Source organism: Oncorhynchus kisutch, unplaced genomic scaffold (assembly GCF_002021735.2).
Source record: "Oncorhynchus kisutch isolate 150728-3 unplaced genomic scaffold, Okis_V2 scaffold1300, whole genome shotgun sequence".
NCBI lineage: Eukaryota > Metazoa > Chordata > Actinopteri > Salmoniformes > Salmonidae > Oncorhynchus > Oncorhynchus kisutch.
In genome coordinates, this window is record NW_022263245.1 from 50,930 (window position 1) to 72,065 (window position 21,136).

Sequence of the window (21,136 nt, forward strand, 5' to 3'; positions counted from 1 at the left end):
ACGGATTGTACCCCGAGTTTGCCTCACGACAATGGCTGATAAATTGTGTAAGCACAGTGGCAGAGTATTTGATCAGATCAATTCAGGCACAATCTAGACCTATTCCAAATACTAATTATACAGATAGAATAACTGCTCTGTTGTAGATTAACTGTATCTTTCCACCATGTCAGTTTTACAATGCAAACACTCATCACTGTAACTGATCTCAGTGACAGTAGAAAAAAGGGCCTTACTGTCTTCAACATTCCATCCCTTGCCCAAATTATGGAAATTCCCCCCCACCCTCCTAAAGACAGACACTGGTGTGCTGCCAAGGCTGGCCAATCTGCACATTGTCCCCCTGTCCAGACCTCCTTTCATATGCAGAGGGAGATTATTCAGGGTTCAGTCTCCCCTTCATCACCACAGCATGACGACATCCCTAAATTCACCGTGACATAATCCCCAAATTCACCATGACATCATCCCCAAATTCACAGGCATGTTGGGATACAGACGTGGGGTCCTCAGCCAGTGCTATTATACACAAGGCTATGGCTGTGTCCCAATTCTCCCCATCTCCTGAAATGTGCACTTTCTCACATGGATTTAACAAGGTCAGATTTGCACCATTTAAATTATTTTATTTATTATTTAACCAGGTAGGCCAGTTGAGAACAAGTTCTCATTTAAAACTGCGACCTGGCCAAGATAAAGTAAAGCAGTGCGACAGAAACAACACAGCGTTACACCTGGGATAAATAAACGTGCAGTCAATAACACAATAGAAACATCTGTATACAGTGTGTGCAAATGAAGTAAGACTCGGGAGGTAAGGCAATAAATAGGCCATAGTGGCGAAATAATTACAATTTAGCATTAACACTGGAGTGATAGATGTGCAGATGATGATGTGCAAGAAGAGCTACTGGGGTGCAAAAGAGCAAAAAAAATTACAATATGGGGAAGAGGTAGTTGGGTGCGCTATTTAAAGATGGGCTTGTGTACAGGTGCAGTGATCGGGAAGCTGCTCTGTGGAAGCTTCAGTGACTTTTGCAATTCGTTCCAGTCATTGGCAGCAGAGAACTGGAAGGAAAGGCGGCCAAAGTAGCTGTTGGCTTTGGGGATGGCCAGTGAAATATAACTGCTGTAGCGCGTGCTACAGGTGGTTAGTACAGTACGAACTCTGAAGATAGATGGGGGGCAATCAATTCACATATGGTGTCCAGGGCACAGCTGGGGGCTGAGGGGGGTCTATAACAAGTGTCAACAGTGAGAGACTTATTTCTGGAAAAGTGGATTTTTAAAACTAGAAGCTCGAACTGTTTGGGCACAGACCTGGATAGTAAGACAGAACTCTGCAGGCTATCTCTGCAGTAGATTGCAACTCCGTCCCCTTTACCAGTTCTATCTTGATGGAAAATGTTGTAGTTGGGGATAGAAATTTCAGAATTTTTGGTGGCCTTCCTAAGCCAGGATTCAGACCAGGCAAGGACATCCGGGTTGGTGGAGTGTGCTAAAGCAGTGAACAAAACAAACTTAGGGAGGACGCTTCTGATGTTAACATTCATGAAACCAAGGCTTTTGCGGTTACAGAAGTCAACAAATGAGAGCGCCTGGGGAATAGGTGTAGTACTGGGAGTTACAGGACCTGGGTTAACCTCTACATCACCAGAGGAGGAGTAGCATAAGGGTACGGCTAAAGGCTATAAGAACTGGTCATCTAGTGCGTTGGGAACAGAGAATAAAAGGAGCAGATTTCTGGGCGTGGTAGAATAGATTTAGGGCATAATGTACTGAAAAGGGTATGGTAGGATGTGAGTACAGTGGAGGTAAAGCTAGGCATTGAATTCAACATTTGTATTTATTATGGATCCTCATTAGCTGCTGCCAAGGTATCCAGGCACTCATTTCAGAAGTTACCTGAAATCAGACACAGTTGAGGCTTTTTGTATTCTTCAATACATGTTTTATTGATGATCACCACACTTTCCCCCTTTGACAATAAATCTGCTGAAGTTCTATGTTCCTAAAGATAGAGAAGTATATTGCACTTAAAACAAAAGATTTAAGAACAGTCATGAAGCTTGCAAAAAGAAAGAGGAGAGCGATCCCAACGCCTTCCTTCCAGCACAGCCAGTGGAGGCAAGACGACGACCTTGCACCAGCCTTCCATACCATCCACAGTTAGCTTTTTAAATATGCATCTTTTAAAATAGAAAGGCTATTTTATTCATTTTTAAACTATTACCTACAGGATTAGAACCAATAAGATAGCATGCACAGATAAGCAGTTTATTGGAATGATGGACAATCTTCATGAGGATTTTCTACATCAGGATTCTGAGGAGTTTTGGAGAATTCAACGGAATTATTATTTTTGCACAATACATTGTTACTGTTTTTGTTCTGTTTTTTTTATTTGGAAAAATTCACTGTGTGAACCATTATAAATACCCTAGATATAAAATGTATTGATATAGTGATCCGAGTCACTATCTGGCAGTCAGTTTTGTGTGTTGTGGTTTGTGTATGTCTATGAATACAATGTTAATTCTAGTCTTCAGAATGACACTGACATGAGTTAACAGTTGATGTCTCTGTTAAGACAACCTTGAAGTCAAAGACCACAGGAAAACTGGTTAAATTACAGCACAAGAAGATTGAGCATCTTCTCATAGAGTTGCTGAGATATAAAGGGATACTGTTGTTCTGAATCCCATTCTCTACATGAAAGCCAATTGCAAGCACTGGAAAATTATCCAATATTTGTTATACAGAATGTTCTCTCAGCTAAACAATATAGCAGGCATGTTAGTTTGCCTTTGACTGTTAGTAAGACAGTTACCTGTACGGTCAAAAATCAGTCTCTGAAAATGTAGAACTTGTCCAGTTTTCTTTAATCAATCGCTGACTAATTAATTCCACTCGTTTCTCAGGGCAACCATTAGAAATAGACAGACTTCAGACAAGAGTAAAGAAATAAAATAACAGACATTCTGCCCTAAAAATAAGTTTGATATGCACTGTATTCACACACAATAGAGGAGACAGTCTGACTTTGACTGACAACCCTTTTGAGTTGATGGAGCAGAAATATATACAACTACTAACTAGTATGTCACCAAGGCAACCAAGATATCAATGTCCTCCACGGAGAACGTAAAGGTTAATCTGCTTCTTCACATTCGGATCAGCTGGATCCCTCAGAACTAGCCTGGTTAAACCAGACTGAACGCTGCTCTCAGTATTGTTATCGCAGCCTGGTTAACAGACAGAGCAGTTCTGTCTCAGAACTAGCCTGGTTAAACCTCTCAGTATTGTTATCGCAGCCTGGTTAACAGACTGAGCAGTTCTGTCTCAGAACTAGCCTGGTTAAACCTCTCAGTATTGTTATTGCAGCCTGGTTAACAGACAGAGCAGTTCTGTCTCAGAACTACTCTCTCTGATAATCTACATGGTCCGGTACATTTGAGCATCGGCAACGAGAAGAAAAAAACATTGCAGGATTCAAAGCATGTTTACTGAAAGCATTTGAAATTCATTATTACTTACGTGTGTGTGTGTGTGTGCCATATCTGTCTCAGAAAAACTGGAATACATTGCTGAATATTCTGATTGGCCTCAAAGATTGCGCAATAGTACAATTTGTCTAGACCCTCGAACAAAGCATGTTATAATTTGTTCTTTGTAAGCCTCAAACTCAATGTCATGATGCAATAAAATGGAATTAAAACATGTCTCGTTTTCTAACAATCTACTTAGTTAATCCCAATTCACAGTAAAATTAAAGGATACAATTGAACTGTGCACACAAATGAAAACCCATCTTAAATAACACTGAAAATTACATTCTAGACACACTGACTATAATCACATAAAATCAAAAGCAAATTGTACATTTTGTCTTTAAAAACATTCCAAGGCATTGAGTCAAGGTGATTGTGGTAGAGCAAAAACCTTTTGGCCTCTGGTCCCAAAGTTAACGGTTCTAAAACAGCCCTAAAGCAGAACACCTATTTCCCTTTCCATGGGCATCATAAGGATTAAGAAAATAATACAACTCAATAGGAAATAACGTCTGTCTGTGAGTTAACATTTCCAACAAAGCTCTCTCTTTTTCTGATTAAAAATGACTGCTTTTGTGTTAAAGAACATACACAATTGGTAGAAATCCCAAATTAAAGTATTTTCATATGAGTAGGCCTAAAAGTTCTTAGAATATGGGTTTGATCACAGTTGGTACTTTTTAAGTTGTTTGATCATTTGTGCTTCATGTTCACTATCGTCGACAGAGAATATCAGACCCTGTGATCACTGACTGGTAGAAGTAAGTACCATGTTAGTTTGCTTAGTTTAGTGATCATACTACAACACTGACCTGCCCACCTAGCCACTACTTTACCATGGCAACCCATCCTCCATGTCTGCACCAAACATGCCATGATGAGAACATTCTAATCTGCATCTTGAAGCTTTCAGTGCCAACATGGCGTCCGTTCAAATTCTGAGACTGAAACGGTGTTTGCCGAACACTGAATATCTATGGCTTTGCCACAAGGGCCATTTCAAGCAAGCATCCGAGTCTTCCTTGAACACACGACAGGACAGAAAGGCACATGTGGGTGACAGTCAAACCTCTATCATCTATGGAACCGCCCCACAATGTTCATCAATGTTTCATCAACGTGGTCTTAATGCACGGCGCAAACACCTCACAGACAAGTCTTCAGACACTCAATCAAACTATTACCCTGTACAGGTGATGGGCCATGAGCTCACAACCACATGGTCCTATTGCTGTAGTCATAACCAGGTTAGGTATGACTGCTCCAAATGGCACCCTATTCCCTATGCAGTGCACTACCATAAGGCTCTGGTCAAAAGAAATACACTACATAGGGAATAGGGTGCCATTTGGGACGATACCATGATGGTCATAGCTGGAGTACATACCACTAGTCTACACTATCTTCACCTTACACAAATCCCAAATCACACCCATGTCTCTTAAAGGGTCAATACTAAATGTGAGAATAATCATATGATCTGTGATACCTTCCCAAAGTGTGGACCTACTCCAGTTCACAGACAGACAGTGTCGCTCTGCAGTTAAATAGCGGAGGGTTATTGTCTTTAAGTTGTGTAACCTCTTTTAACCTGACAGCCTCCTTTCTATCAATGAGTTCATGAACACAAACAAGCTGCTTAAGCTATTTGTCATTTAATAAGCCACACTATTCCAAGCCAATGTGTAATGCTTACAGTATGTTATACATGCGTATAAATGCTATGACGAGGAAGTAGTACATTGAATGTAGCAACCTGACATACAGTCATTAAAATGTTGCAATGAGAGTATTCTCCTTTCCTTTCACACAATAGCATACGTTGGCTGGATCCACGATATGTTTGTGGATGCAAGCCTGGAAAATAAATGCAAGGGTAATCTACTGTGCATGTTGTATATTGTACAATATACACCAGCCCTGTTCGACAGATCTGGATGTGTTCTGGCTGGAAATATTCTCAAAAGACTTCACTTTACAACCAGACAACACTGATAGTTACGATTTACTGTACGCAATATGGCGCTTGAGAAATCCAGTAAAAGTGAATTTCACCTTGAAGAAATGACATGAAAACTGAATGGCAGAAATGACATGAAAACTGAATGGCAGAAATGACATGAAAACTGAATGGCACACACAAATCCTTTGAGTATGACTCGATTAGTTTTTTCCACCCTATTCTACTACAAACATAATTATTCGACATCTAAAAGACTCTTAGAGACAATCTACTTAGAATATCATCTATGTCAATGTGTCAATATTAGGCACAAAGTTCAATGAGTGCGACGTGGATGAGAAAAGTACCATTGGCATTAGCATGGTGTATTCAGTTCTACAAAACATATAAACACTAAAGTACAAAATGTGTTTTGGTGTTGTAACTTCTTTAAACAAAGATTAAGTCTGTTGTTGTTGTTGATGACTCTAACATTATAATAGGGCATACTTGTGCATGAGTTATGCCTATTAGAAGAAAATCTGTCTTAACTTGAAGGAAACAGTAACCATTGCCTGGACATTTTGCCTGGATTTCTACCGTATGCACAACCATACTTGTTTCCTTGAATAAACCTTAGAATTATAGTAGAGGAGCGTTATAGTCTGAAGAGCACCTTTATAATACAAACAATGACACTAACCATAATCAAACGTGTGGTTGTTGAATATCTCTGTCTAAAATGACACCCTACTCCACATACAGTCCAGTGCACTACTTTAGACCAGAGATGTTCGCTATAAGACCAATAGGGTGTAATTTGAGATGTACTGTTATGATTTACTGTAAGAAATAAATCCCTAGAAAAGGCAGATCCAAAATATTTAAACAGACAGACTGAACCAGGGGAGCTGTGTGTTGTCCCATTACAGAGGGGAAGAGAGGGGGGTGGGGCTTAAAATTCGATCTTGCAGGCGGGGAAAGACTCATCCTGCATGACCACGGTGCTGCTGGAGGCCAGGACCATGATGTTTAGCTCCTGCTGCCGTTCATGGGTTTGCTGGTACCACTCCCGAGTCACATCTGTGTCATGGGTGGGAATCAACGTCACCTGCAGGAGAGAGAGAAAGAGAGAGAGGCAGAGAGATTGAGGTAATGGATAGAGGTAGGAGGAAGAAAGGAGGAAAATCAGAGGAGAAGAAGATGGGGAGAGCATTAGAGAGAGAAGGGAGAGATGAAAAGGAGTAGAGGGAAAGATGGGAAATGGTGATTTAATCAGGTGTTAAAGCAGACAAAAATATCCCATGACTGAAACTGAAATCCATCTCAGATGGATTGTCTGGGACCAAGTTAATTTCCCCTTTCATGTAAAAAGTCATGACCATTGTGCTTTTATGGAAAGAGGATCATTTTGAACATGTATTAAACTGTGAGTTTGACCAATTCTAGTCCCCTTGATCTGCAGGCCTATAAAAGGTCCTGTCCCTTGGTCTATATTACCAGATGTGCTATTAACAATAAGCTTTATCACCTGTGGCCCACCTGATGCAGCATAGTGTCTACACATACATAGGCTGAGGTATGGGGTTTATCCATCTGTATTTACCCCATTGGACACAACATCCTGATTGATATTATTATTATTTATAATTATTGTTAATAATTATTCAGTATTATTACATCGGAAAAATCTGTTTTATTTCTTGGTTTCTATTGCAAAGTATGCCATTGCCCCTTTAAGAGCTCTGTTGCACAGCTGTGCCTAAACCATGCTTGAAACTCAGGTTGTAACTGCATTTTTTAAATGATGCCACACTGGCAATTGTGGGAGTAGGGAAATAAATGTGGCAGCAATGGAAAGCTGGGATTCCCCTCTCTTTAAACAAAAGCCAAAACTGCTTTCTGAAGTGTTTTCCCCATGCTTGCATTAACAATGGTTGTGCATTGACTGCTTGTCAGAATACGTTTCCCTCCCTATGGCTCTCGCAACTTAAATGCTCATCGAGAGGAATATTTCTCCCGCATAGAACACACAACAACAAGCCGTCCAGGTAAATAGGTCAACTATTCTACTATGGGGTTGTCTGATTGTTTTAACAACACCATTACATGGCAGAAATAGTAGCACTGGTTCCATCCTGAGTAATACATTAAAGGCTTTGAATTAATTTGCAAGGAGCAACAGTAGGCTACACTCCGCTGTTTGAGTTGAGCGCCACAGGTAGTCAGGTGTGCTAGTTAGTTAGTTCATTAAGATGCATAGGGAGTGAATGTCATGCACAGGTGATGTATTGATCCATCAACTGAATGATTGAGCTCCATCTAATTCTATGGTAGTGATTTGTTACCTGTAGGTTGGATCCCCACTGGGCTTTGCCCTCCAGTAGAGCATCCAGGACCACTCGGCTGGGCTCGTCATTGCCCACATCGTTCCCGCTCACCACGTAGTATGCAGAGCGGACACGTTTGAAGAACTCCTGGTCCACGTTCTTAGAACTGCAGTGGTTGGGGATGTAGGCCAAGTCTACGTAGATAGGAGGGCCTTGGGGAACCACGGAACTGGACCTCTGAGAGCCTAGGGGGAAGGACAGATGTTTCCATGCAATTTGATGCTTTCCACAAGGTCGCTGGTTTAAACTCTGCTCCAACTGCTTATTTCCTCTCTCTCCCCTCCTTTCCTCAATCACTTTCCACAGCCTAGCAGCCTTGACTTAGCCTGGTTCCAGATCTGTTTGTGCTATGTTGTGCAATGTGTAATGCACTGTACTGTATACTACTAGTCATTTTATGCATAACATAATAATACGATTGTTGAATAAATATACTGTATAATGGGAACCATTGTTACCTGAGGTGCTCTTAACTCCGTTGGCCACCCTGCCGGCGTTGTAACTGGACCTGGAGAGGTCATCGTCTCTGGAGGCCTGTCCGTCTGACAGATGGGACATCCTCAAGCTCTTCTCTGTCTCCTTCTTCAGCGAGGCGCTGCGAGGGGATGGCAACTGCTTCACTGGCATGGGGGACCGCTTGCGGCGAGCCGGAGATGCCGACTTGGGTTTCCCTGTCTTCCGCACGCCTTTCGTCTTGGGGTCCTTCTTGAGGGGCGACTCTGAGGTTACCCGGTTCTGGTCATTGGCCAGAGCGTCGGGGTCCACCATGCAGACGTCGGGGTGAGGGGGGTTGGGGAAGGGGTCCATGAGTGGGGCAGGAGGGGGGTCCCGGGGGCTAATCCTGGAGGAGGAGGAGGAAGAGGAGTGATGGTGGCCCCCTCCCATGGTGGAGAACTTATCCACAGGCAGGTACTCAGTGTCCTCGTCAGAGTCCATGTTGCTGTTGCCCGTGATGAAGGGGCACTCCTTTGTCCCTGGGGGAACGTCTGAATCTGACTGCGACGGTATAGACTCGCTGACGGAGGTTGGGGGGGTGTCTTCTCTGGCTAACCCCAGCCCAGCCGTCCCGGCGTGGGTGATCGAGCCACCCTGGAAGCGGGGATGGTGGGGCTGTTTGTTGGCTCTCTTCTTGACTGACAGATCATGTTCGTCCCCTTCCTGCGATTGGTCGCTCCTGCGTCCCCGCTCCTCGTCCTCCTCATCGCTGGACTGCTGTTGCATACTGGGATTGATAAAGGAGGGCGAGAGGTCTCCCTTGCGGTGCCTGTGTTCCGAGGAGGAGTAGCCAGGGGAGGCTTTGGAGGAGGATGTGGAGGAGGAGGCGCCCATTTCAGGAGGGAGGTCCAGGTCGCTGTCATCATCATCATCTCTTCCTCCTGCTTCTCCTCGGCACGACGCCTCCGTGTAGAAGGGGGAGCCGAAGGTGTGTTCAGTGGAGGAGAGGGAGAGCGGGCGGGCGGGGCACTCTGGTTCCATTTCGCATTCCTCCTCAAACTCGTCCTCGTGGCGGTAATGAGGCGGGGAGTCGCCAGGAACCATGTCCATCTGGGGCTTCTGCATGTTCCACTCATAGGAGCCCCTCACCTTTTTCTCCTCAGCTGTACCCAGACCTGGGCTCACGCAGCTGGCTGCTGGCCCTGCACTGATGGGGGAGCTCATGCTGCTAACCTCCATGGGACCATTGACTGTGTCTGGCTTGGTGGGCAGCAGAGAGGAGGGTATGTACGAGGTGAGCACATCAGGGAGACCAGCGCCATCTATCTTACCTGAGGTGGTGGTGCTGCTGCCGTGTTTTTTAGAGAAGGACAGGCCCATCTCACGCATGTAACCTTCCTCGTCATCCTCTTCCTCAGTACTGTCAGAGTTTTCAAAGTAATGCTTGCCTGTTGAGTCGGGCCGTGGGGACGAGGTGACACCAAACAAACCCATGGCGATGGCATCCTTCTCCTTGGGTGACTGGGAGAAAGGCCCATAACCCCCTGCAGCCTGCAGCTTGGACTCATCCGCCCATTCCGGTTTATAGAAGCAGTCCGACTGGGGGCTTTTGTTCACAACACTTCCTTCCATCGAGGCAACATGCTCCTTTTTGTCTTCCGAGGAGGAAGCGGAGGAGTGTGAGTGGAAAGGTTTGATCTCCTCAAAGGGGCTGTGAGGAGAGAAGCGGGCCAGACTGGAGGTGGATTCTGCGGTGGTGGTGGTGGCCATCGTCATCTGCTTCTCTGAAACCTCCAGGTACTCGTTCTTAACCATCCCGCAGGAACTGGAAAAGGGGGAGGAGTCCATGGCCAGGGAGTGTTCGTCTTTAAAGGAGGAGTGTTCATCTTTAAAGGAAGCGTGTTTGTCTTTAAAGGAGGCGTGTTCATCTTTAAAGGAGGCGTGTTCATCTTTAAAGGAGCCGTGTTCATCTTTAAAGGCAGTGTGTTCATCTTTAAAGGAGGCATGTTCATCTTTAAAGGAGCCGTGTTCATCTTTAAAGGAGCCGTGTTCATCTTTAAAGGAGGAGTACTCGAAGCCGGCACTGTCTGTATCATTTTTGAAGATGTGGTCGGAGGCGTTGGCTGGGGTCTCCAGCTCCTCGCCAAACTGCCGGCTGGTGGAGAGTGACGGACCGGACGTAGAGGAGGAGTAGCTGTAGGAAGAGGAGGACGAATATGCCGTGGCAGAGGTGGTGGTGTAGTGGAAGCCTGATGAGACTCCTACTGTGTCTCCTGTTTTCTTACCACCGTCAGCTCTCTCACTGTGGAAATAGTCATCTTTTCCCTCTTTGTCCTTCATCTGGCTGGACTGAAATGTGTCTTTCTCCCCACCGTAAGAATAATCAAACCCAGAGGAGTACCCAGAGAACGCTGTGGCGCCCATGTCACCTTTGCAGGTGGTGGAGGAAGGTGGCGTAGTCGGCTTCGCCTGGCTGTTGTAACCGTAGCCCGCCATGGAAACCATAAACTCTGGCTCATTCGAGCTCATGCCGTCTGGTGAAATCGTCTTTGCCTGGCTGTGTGTGTCCCGCTCTTTGTTGTACTCCTCATCATCGTCATCATCGTCATCATCATCCATGTCGGCACCCTCGTCCTCAGACTTCTCTCCAAGTTTGGCTGGGGATTTAGTTGTTATCCCCTCATCAGGGAGTTTGGAGTCTGTGAAATCTGTCTCTTTTGAGCTCATGCCGTCTGGTGAAGTCAGCTTTGCCTGGCTGTTGTAACCATAGCCGGCCATGGAAACCATAAACTCTGGCTCTTTCGAGCTCATGCCGTCTGGTGAAGTCAGCTTTGCCTGGCTGTTGTAACCATAGCCGGCCATGGAAACCATAAACTCTGGCTCTTTCGAGCTCATGCCGTCTGGTGAAGTCAGCTTTGCCTGGCTGTTGTAACCATAGCCGGCCATGGAAACCATAAACTCTGGCTCTTTCGAGCTCATGCCGTCTGGTGAAGTCGCCTGACTACTGTAACCATCTGCACATTTCTTTAGTACATCCCTCTCTTTGTTGAACTCCTCCTCATCGTCATCATCATCATCGTCATCATCATCATCCATGTCGGCACCCTCGTCCTCAAACGTCTCTCCAAGTTTGGCTGGGGATTTAGTTGTTATCCCCTCATCAGGGAGTTTGGAGTCTGTGAAATCTGTCTCCTTTGAGCTCACACAGTCTGGTGAAGTCGGTTTTGCCTGACTGTTGTAACCATAGCCGGCCATGGAAACCATAAACTCTGGCTCTTCTGTGCTCATGCTGTCTGGTGAAGTCGGCTTTGTCTGGCTGTTGTAACCGTAGCCAGCCATGGAAACCATAAACTGGGGCTGTTTTGAGCTCACACCATCGATGAATGGACTTTTGACTTCCTTTTCCGATTTCTCTTTGGCACCTTTCTCCATGTCTGAGTCAATAGCATCCTCCTCTTCATCGTCCTCATCCTCTTCTTCATCATCTTCATCATCATAATCATCGTAGTCTTCCTCATCCCTGGCTGTTAGCTTCCTCATGTCTATCTCCAGTTCCACCTCTTTGTCATGGTAGCTCATTGAAGAGGGTTTGGCTGCAGCACTACCTGTTACAGAGGTGTAATCACTGTGAACTTTATAAGGGGAGGAGTCTCTCTCTGATGATAAGGATGTGGTTGAAGCCTCTGGTCTATCAGCCATGGATGGGAATCTGCTCTCTCTGCTGTATCCACGTGGCTCACTTATCTTCTCTATAGATTCAGAGCCATGGAGCCATGGAAAGGGGGAAGAGGAAGAGGAGGAGGAAGATACATCTTTTCCATGAGAGCTAGGGAAACCCTCCTTGTCTGAGGGGAAAGCGGAGTCCTTTTTCTGTGTATCCGTCTCCTTCATACTGTCCTTCCCCATTTTTTCTGACTGGTCCTTCTGATAACTGGTTTTATTGTCATAGATATCACTGTAAGAGAAAGTCTTGCCGTGTACATATGGGGTGTCCTGTCTTATTTCTTCTTCTGAGCGTTTCTCTCTACTCTCTCGCTCCGGGAAGTCATACAGATTGAACTGGACACTTTTCTCTGGCTCTTTCAAAGTTACATGGTTCTTTTTTCTGGATAATGCTGCATCCTTTTCGTCATCTTCAGAGTCCAATTTACTTTGCTCTACTGATAAAGCTCTAGACCCTGTTCCACTTGGTTGAACAACATCATCTTCATCATCTTCCTCCACCTCGTCTTGCTCGTCGGAGTGCATGATCTGGGGTTTGGTTGTTTGCGCCATGTAACCAGAGAACTGTGTCTCGTCTGTCGACCCCGGTTTATTCTGCAGATACTTGGACTTGATGTCATCCTCTGCAAGTCCTTTGTCCCTCTCAGACAGCTTCTCTTCTTGAGGTGATTCATCGTCCAAGAACCTACCCTCCTTCTGTTCCAAATACTTAGCTTTAACACAGGGTTTGAGATCCCTTTTCTCATAATAGTCATCATCATCATCCTCATCTGATTCTTCAAAGGGGGTCTTGTCACCAGAAAGCCCCATTTTCTGGAGCTCAGTTTCAGTGTTGTCCATTTTGTTGTTTTTCTTCTCCTCTGTGGGGGAGTAGCCACTGCTGATGGGGACCGACTGGGTGGGTGAGGCCAGCTTCACGGTGCTGTCGCCTGGGCTAAGACATCTCTCTTCAACTTCAAACATGGAACTAGGCTTAAACCCGCTGGAGAAAGAGGGAGGAGAGGGAGGTGCAAAGGCAGTGGAGGGGGATTTATCCTTGTCCTGGAGCAACATGGCTGCCGTCGCCTGCTCGTAGCCCTCTTGGAGTTTCCCCAAGGGGATATCAACGTTGGGAGTCTGGTCCTCGTCTTCATCCTCCTCTTCGTCATACTCCTCATGGACGGGTTTGGTCTTCCTCCCAGCCTCCATCTCAGTAACAAAAGGCTGGTACTCCTTTGAAGGAGGAGAACTGAAGTTCTTGTCCTCCTCCAGGGAGGAGGTGGGAGAGATGGTTCCAGCCGAGTGGAGGTAGTCCTTCCCGTGGGTGGCCTCGGTGCGGTAGGGGATGCTATTGACCGTGTCCAGGTGAAGAGAGCTCCTCCCTGTCTCTGTCTCTGTCTGCGGGGCGGTCACAGATGCGATGGACTGGTCGTCCGCCATGGAAGTGGCGAACGAGGACAGTTTGTCGTACTCTGTGATGGACGTGGCTGAGGAGATGTGCTCTTCCTCGGCGAGCGGAGCTGTGATGATGCTTGGATAGGCTGCCAACACTGGGTCATGTCTTCCCACAAAGCCTTTGGCTTTGAAGTCTGAGGCGTCAGACGTAGCCGAGGCTCTCATCTCCCTAACACCATACACAGAGTCGAAGGATCCTGGAACGTCGGGAACGGTGATGTCGCAGGAAGCAACGTCGTAGCGGAGGTGTGGGATCCTGTCCTCGGGTTCTTCATGGATCTCCTCATCGGAGATGGTGTGCTCCGTTTCGGAATAAGCGGGAATAGTCTCATCTTGGATGAAGGACACTTGCTCAGAGGCAGCGGTAGTGGTTTGTCCAGAGGCGACTGCGGTTGAAAACGATTTAAAGTCGGTTGACTTGGTGTCCCATTCTTTTTTATCTTTTTCTGAGTTGTATTTATCCTCATAATCCTCAATTCCCTCCAGATCTGCTTTTTCGATAACGTCACCCTCCTCTTCTGAGCTGACACTCTTCTTCGAATTCATGTCTCCCTTAGTAGAGTAGTCGTCGTCGTCGTATTTCTCCATTTCATCCTCATATTTCCTATCCATGCCAGCATTTCTTTTAATGTCCTGCCATTTCCCGACATCTGCACCTTTCTTTAGTACATCACTCTCTTTTTTGTACTCCTCCCCATCATCATCACCATCATCCATGTCAGCACCCTCATCCTCAAACTTCTCTCCAAGATTGGCTGTGGATTTAGTTGTTATTCCCTCATCAGGGAGTTTGGAGTCTGTGAAAGCTGGACATCCAGACATGACATCATTCTGAATGGGTTCACTCCCTAGCTTCGAGAGCTCATCTCGTTTTAAAGCTTCGAAGTCCTTGGTGAGGTCTTCTGGAGAGGATACAACAGACCCGTCTGCCAAAGCAGCAGCGGATTTTGGGGGGGCTTTCTTTGGGACAGACTTTTTCTCAGCTGTTTTCTCTTTGACCGGTTTGGCTGTTATGTTTTTGTCAGTCTTGTCCGTCTTGGGTTTGGCCTGTGTCTTGTTTGCCTTATGGAGGGTTTTCCTGACTTCTGGGGTAAAGGGTTTCAGGTCTGGTTTGGTGATCTTCCTCAGCTCTGGCTTACTCAGATCCTTCTTTTTCTCCTCCTTCACTGCTTTTGTTTCTTTTTTCTCCTCTTTTTTAGCAGTATCATCTTTCTTCACTTCGCGTTTGTTGTCCTCTTTCTTTACTTTACTGATCTCTTTCTTCTCTTTGTCCTTTTTCTCCTCCATCTTAGATGGTCGTTCCTTGGAGTGTTTCCTCAGTGTTTTCTCCTTGGACAGCTTCTTTCTCTCCAGTTTGGCTGCTTCGGGTGCTGCCTCACTGTTTTGTTGTTGTTTGGTGGCTTTGGTGGCTTTGGTAGCTTTGGCGCTCTCACTCTTCACCTTCTTCTCCTTCTTCTCCTCTCTCTTTTCAATTTTGTTCTCTTTAGCCGAGTCATTCTTGGACTCCTCTTCCAGCCCTTTAGCTTCCTTCTTGCTGGCTTTTGAGGCCAACTGTGTTTTGGTGGAAGATTTCAGGCTCTCCTTGCTTTCTGTTCTTGATCTCATCTTTGTTTGTTTATGATTGGAGGCGGGGCCCCAGAGGATATGTCTTTCTGAGTGGCTACTGGGTAGCGCAGGAAGTCCAGGTGCTTCAGCTTTTCAAGCCCCTCCAAGATTTTGTTCTGCGGTGCATTTCCAGGGAACAGCACCCTGACTATCTTCTCTGTTGGACTATGCGGGATCCATACGATAAGAGCTGTTACTGAGGTCAAGTAAGGGACGGATATTTCTCCTTCTTTGCCATTGGACATCACAATCCCAGTCTTGGCCTTACTGTTCCCAGCCCACTTCTGCATAAGGAACTGCATCTCCTTGCTTTCCTTCACAGGGTTCAGAATGTACATGTCTAGCTTGCCAACGCCCAGCTTGTGGAAAAGCGTGATGGGCTCAATGGTGTTGCTAACGACCCTGTAAAGAGGTTCTGACTTGATGCCAAGCTTGTTGAGATACTGCAGTGTGAGGGATGCCTCCTCGATGCTCCGTTTGACCTTTAGCGTGGACTCAGGCATTCGTAGCTTCTCGGGGACGTTGAAGAACACCACACCGAGCTCAGGCGAGATCAGGTTCTTCATCCAGTCACCGTATGTGTTGGAGCCGCCAGATCCCTGGGACTGCTCCTCCTCCTGCTCAGCGATCTTCCTCTGGAGCAGCCCGTTGATGCCTGGGAGGTTGTCCGCCCCAATGTGGGTCAGCAGGACTGAGTCTATCCTGTCCAAGTGCCTGACCAGCTTCCAGAAACAGGACCTGCGTTCGGACCCTCCATCCACCAGGATGTTGAATCCGTTCACGGCGAACAGGGCAGAGTCACCCCTCCCTCCAGGGAAGATGTAGCAGCAGGCTTGGATAGCTTCAGGAAACCACCCGAGGTGGGCGGTTCCAGGTTGTCAAAGGGCGACGGGACGTCCACCGTCTCCGAGACGTACTCTGTGAACTCCGCGACTCCCTCCATGTCGGGAAGCGTGGGCTCAGGGTTTAGGCGGTATTCCAGAAGGTTCTGGAGGTGCTGCTGCTCCTGGCTGTGGCCCAGTGAGCTCCAGCCCCCGTCTCCCAGGCACGATACTGTTAGCCTGGGCCGCTGGTCCGATGCTGAGTTGGACAGGACCTCAGTCACCTGGAGGTCGGACCACAACACAACATAAACATACTGTTAGACATAGCTTATGTAAAGAAACATATTTTAATAGCAAGTATACCTATTCATCAAAACAATATTTTATTTGAGCATATAACAAGAACATATTTAAATGAATCAACCCCTCCCTAAAATAAAAGAATCACACATATTGATTGAGAGAGTCCAGTCTGGATACTACTAACATAACAACAGAGTAACTACACAGTGTAGTCTATACAGTGTAACGTCAACTTATAGTAAAGTGTTGATGAACAGTTGATCTTACTCCAGGATCAGAGATTATGTCAGAGAAGTGTCTCCAGGTGAAGGCTCCACCCTGCAGTGTGATGTCACCTCCCTGCTCAGAGCTCTGGCCACTTAGGACTAGTAGCTTGTGTCCAGCAGAGTCAGTGACCAGAGAACGGATCTGGACGGGAGGAGGAGAGGGACAAATATAAGAAAAAATGACATTAGTGGATTATCATCACAGTTGATTGACCTCATCAGTAAGCAGTATCTTTTCAAAAAAGGTTTCCATTGAGAAACATCAACCGTACCATATTTTGTGTATAAAGGTGATTTCTGTGAAGGCAAAAGCCCTCAGTTGTCAGGTATGTCTCGGTCACACCTACCTCTGAAGCAGTAGTTTCCTCTGACGGGTTCACCAACACAACTGTCTCAAGGACATCACTCTTGTACTGCAGGGTCCTCTGTCCTGGAGAGGAAACAAACACAACAAAACACAGGGATAAGAATGATTAAATAAGTAAAACAACAGTGCAGTCAGTAGTCGCAGTTCCTACAATATTTCTGTGCTTGGAAATACTAAATATTGTAACGATCCTCACTACATAAGCCATGTTACAATTCCCACCAAGTGGCTTAACCCTAATGACGCAATGGGTAGGGTGTTTGCCTTTCTCGCCAGTGACCTGGGTTCGCTCCCCTGCACCACTGTTCACTATAATACTGCTTAGAATGCAGCATGTGAAAATAGACTAGACTTATAATTGAGGAATTGTATTATGTGGTGATGTGATAAGCCTTAAGCATTGAGGGTCCATTAAGGAACATGACCAGCAGTTTAACATGTGAGACCTCATGTTTTCCATGATAAGGAGATAGCTAGAAATGTACTGCAGTGATGAGTAACTTAGTCAAATGACAGTACAAAACCATTGGAAAGCAAAACCAGAGAACATGGATCAGAACGATCCTCTGCAACCGTGCTTTAATATTATTGGAAGCGTAGACGCCATAAGTATTGTGGCCCATCATTATTGTTATTATTAGTAGAAGTAGTATTACTATTATTATTATGATAATTATTGTGATTATGATGATGATGATGATGATGATGATGATGATGATGATGATGATGATTATGATGATGATGATGATGATTATTATTCTTGCTATAAGATGAGTGTTCCTACAGTGTCTGACAGGGACACTTCCAGGATGCACTGCAAGTCTACAGCGGCATCACGGCAGACAGGGCTGTCTGTGAATTTCGCATATTAGACAAGCCAATTAACAAAAACACCAAAACGCTGGGGCTGTATGAAAACATGGCTGAAACCGATTACTGATAATACAACATCTGAGCTTCTAGCATTAGTCAAACACAATTAGCTGCAGACTAACACTGTGAGCCATACACAGGCTTCCCCTCCCTCCAAGGTCCCCTCACTCGCCATCCTATTTCCTCTCTGTTAATGTCTTCGTGATAGTTTTTCAGCAAGTTCAACATTGAAATGCAGAAATAAGCACTTTTCCATAAACAACCTCTAAATCATGTTTGATGCACTCTGGATGTCCAATTTTGGCTGTGCTGTCTAGTTTGAGATGAAATGAACGCCGTGGACAGTTTTCAGCAGTTGCAACATTGAAATGCAGAAATAAGCACTTTTCCATAAACAGCTCTAAATCATGTTTGAAGCACTCTGGATAAAAATTTTTTGTTATGTTTCTTTGAGATGTTATGAAACACTGTAGACAGTTTTTCAGCAAGTTACAACATTGAAATGCAGAAATAAGCACTTTTCCATAAACAAGCTCTAAATCATGTTTGATGCACTCTGGATGTCCATTTTTGCTGTGCTGTGTCTAGTTAGATGAAATGAACACCGTGGACAGTTTTCAGCAAGTTGCAACATTGAAATGCAAAATAAGCACTTTTCCATAAACAAGCTCTAAATCATGTTTGATGCACTCTGGATGTCCAATTTTTGCTGTGCTGTCTCTAGTTGAGAAAATGAACGCCGTGGACAGTTTTCAGCAAGTTGCAACATTGAAATGCAGAAATAAGCACTTTTCCATAAACAAGCTCTAAATCATGTTTGAAGCACTCTGGATAAAAAATGTTTTTTTTAGTTTATTGAGATGTTATGAAACACTGTAGACTGTTTTCAGCAAGTTGCAACATTGAAATGCAGAAATAAGCACTTTTCCATAACAAGCTCTAAATCATGTTTGATGCACTCTGGATGTCCAATTTTGCTGTGCTGTGTCTAGTTGAGATGAAATGAACGCCGTGGATAGTTTTCAGCAAGTTGCAACATTGAAATGCAGAAATAAGCACTTTTCCATAACAAGCTCTAAATCATTTTGAAGCACTCTGGATACCAAAAGTTTTTGTTAGTTTATTTGAGATGTTATGAAAACACTGTAGACTGTTTTCAGCAAGTTACAACATTGAAATGCAGAAATAAGCACTTTTCCATAAACAAGCTCTAAATCATGTTTGATGCACTCTGGATTTCCAATTTTTGCTGTGCTGTGTCTAGGTTGAGATGAAATGAACACCGTGGATAGTTTTTCAGCAAGTTGCAACATTGAAATGCAGAAATAAGCACTTTTCCATAAACAAGCTCTAAATCATGTTTGATGCACTCTGGATGTCCAATTTTTGCTGTGCTGTGTCTAGTTGATGAAATGAACGCCGTGGATAGTTTTCAGCAAGTTGCAACATTGAAATGCAGAAATAAGCACTTTTCCATAAACAAGCTCTAAATCATGTTTGAAGCACTCTGGATGAAAAATGTTTTTGTTATGTTTATTCGAGATGTTATGAAAACACTGTAGACATTTTTCAGCAAGTTGCAACATTGAAATGCAGAAATAAGCACTTTTCCATAAAAAACAAGCTCTAATCATGTTTGATGCACTCTGGATGTCCAATTTTGCTGTGCTGTCTATAGGTGAGATGAAATGAAACCGCCGTGGAGTGTTTTTTTCAGCAAGTTGCAACATTGAAATGCAGAAATAGCACTTTTCCATAAACAAGCTCTAAATCATGTTTGATGCACTCTGGATGTCCAATTTTTTGCTGTGCTGTGTCTAGTTGAGATGAATTAACACCGTGGAACAGTTTTCAGCAAGTTGCAACATTGAAATGCAGAAATAAGCACTTTTCCATAAACAAGCTCTAAATCATGTTTGATCACTCTGGATGTCCAATTTTTGCTGTGCTGTGTCTAGTTGAGATGAAATGAACACCGTGGACGTTTTCAGCAAGTTGCAACATTGAAATGCAGAAATAAGCACTTTTCCATAAACAAGCTCTAATCATGTTTGATGCACTCTGGATGTCCAATTTTTGTGTTGGTTCTATTGAGATGAAATGAACACTGTGGACAGTTTTCAGCAAGTTGCAACATTGAAATGCAGAATAAGCACTTTTCCATAAACAGCTCTAAATCATGTTTGATGCACTCTGGATGTCCAATTTTGCTGTGCTGTGTATAGTTGAGATGAAATGAACGCCGTGGATAGTTTTCAGCAAGTTGCAACATTGAAATGCAGAAATAAGCACTTTTCCATAAACAAGCTCTAAATCATGTTTGAAGCACTCTGGATAAAAAATGTTTTTGTTATGTTTAGTTTGAGATGTTATGAAACACTGTGGACGTTTTCAGCAAGTACAACATTGAAATGCAGAAATAAGCACTTTTCCATAAACAAGCTCTAAATCATGTTTGATGCACTCTGGATGTCCAATTTTTGCTGTGCTGTGTCTAGTTGAGATTAAATGAACACCGTGATAGTTTTCAGCAAGTTGCAACATTGAAATGCAGAAATAAGCACTTTTCCATAAACAAGCTCTAAATCATGTTTGATGCACTCTGGATGTCCAATTTTTGCTGTGCTGTGATAGTTGAGATAAATGAACGCCGTGGATAGTTTTCAGCAAGTTGCAACATTGAAATGCAGAAATAAGCACTTTTCCAAAACAAAGCTCTAAATCATGTTTGAAGCACTCTGGATAAAAATTTTTTGTTATGTTATTGAGATGTTATGAAACACTGTGGACAGTTTTCAGCAAGTTGCAACATTGAAATGCAGAAATAAGCACTTTTCCATAAACAAGCTCTAAATCATGTTTGATGCACTCTGGATGTCAATTTTTGCTGTGCTGTCTATAGTTGAGATGAAATGAAACGCCGTGGATAGTTTTCAGCAAGTTGCAACATTGAAATGCAGAAATAAGCACTTTTCCATAAACAAGCGCTAATATCATGTTTGAATGCACTCTGGATGTCCATTTTTGCTGTGCTGTGTCTAGTGAGATTAAATGAACGCCTGTGGACAGTTTTCAGCAAGTTGCCAACATTGAAATGCAGAAATAAGCACTTTCCATAACAAGCTCTAAATCATGTTTGATGCACTCTGGATGTTCCAATTTTGCTGTGCTGTGTCTAGTTGAGATGAAATGAACACCGTGGATAGTTTTCAGCAAGTTGCCAACATTGAAATGCAGAAATAAGCACTTTTCCATAAACAAGCTCTAATCAATGTTTGATGCACTCCTGGATGTCCAGATTTTGCTGTGCTGTGTCTAGTTGAGATGAAATGAACGCCGTGGATAGTTTTCAGCAAGTTGCAACATTGAAATGCAGAAATAAGCACTTTTCCATAAACAAGCTCTAAATCATGTTTGATGCAC

General features: G+C 44.3%; 1 protein-coding gene across 1 annotated transcript in view; it reads right to left on the bottom strand.

The window, feature by feature from the left end:
• Positions 1 to 1,934: 1,934 nt before the first annotated feature.
• LOC109877578 (microtubule-associated protein 1B) overlaps positions 1,935 to 21,136 on the bottom strand; it is a 59,153-nt gene continuing 39,951 nt past the window's right edge. The window contains 7 exon segments of the mRNA XM_031818232.1: positions 1,935 to 6,604; positions 7,842 to 8,068; positions 8,342 to 15,092; positions 15,095 to 15,912; positions 15,915 to 16,185; positions 16,475 to 16,615; positions 16,821 to 16,903. Of these exon segments, the coding sequence (XP_031674092.1) occupies positions 6,449 to 6,604; positions 7,842 to 8,068; positions 8,342 to 15,092; positions 15,095 to 15,912; positions 15,915 to 16,185; positions 16,475 to 16,615; positions 16,821 to 16,903 (8,447 nt within the window). The 3' untranslated portion in view covers positions 1,935 to 6,448.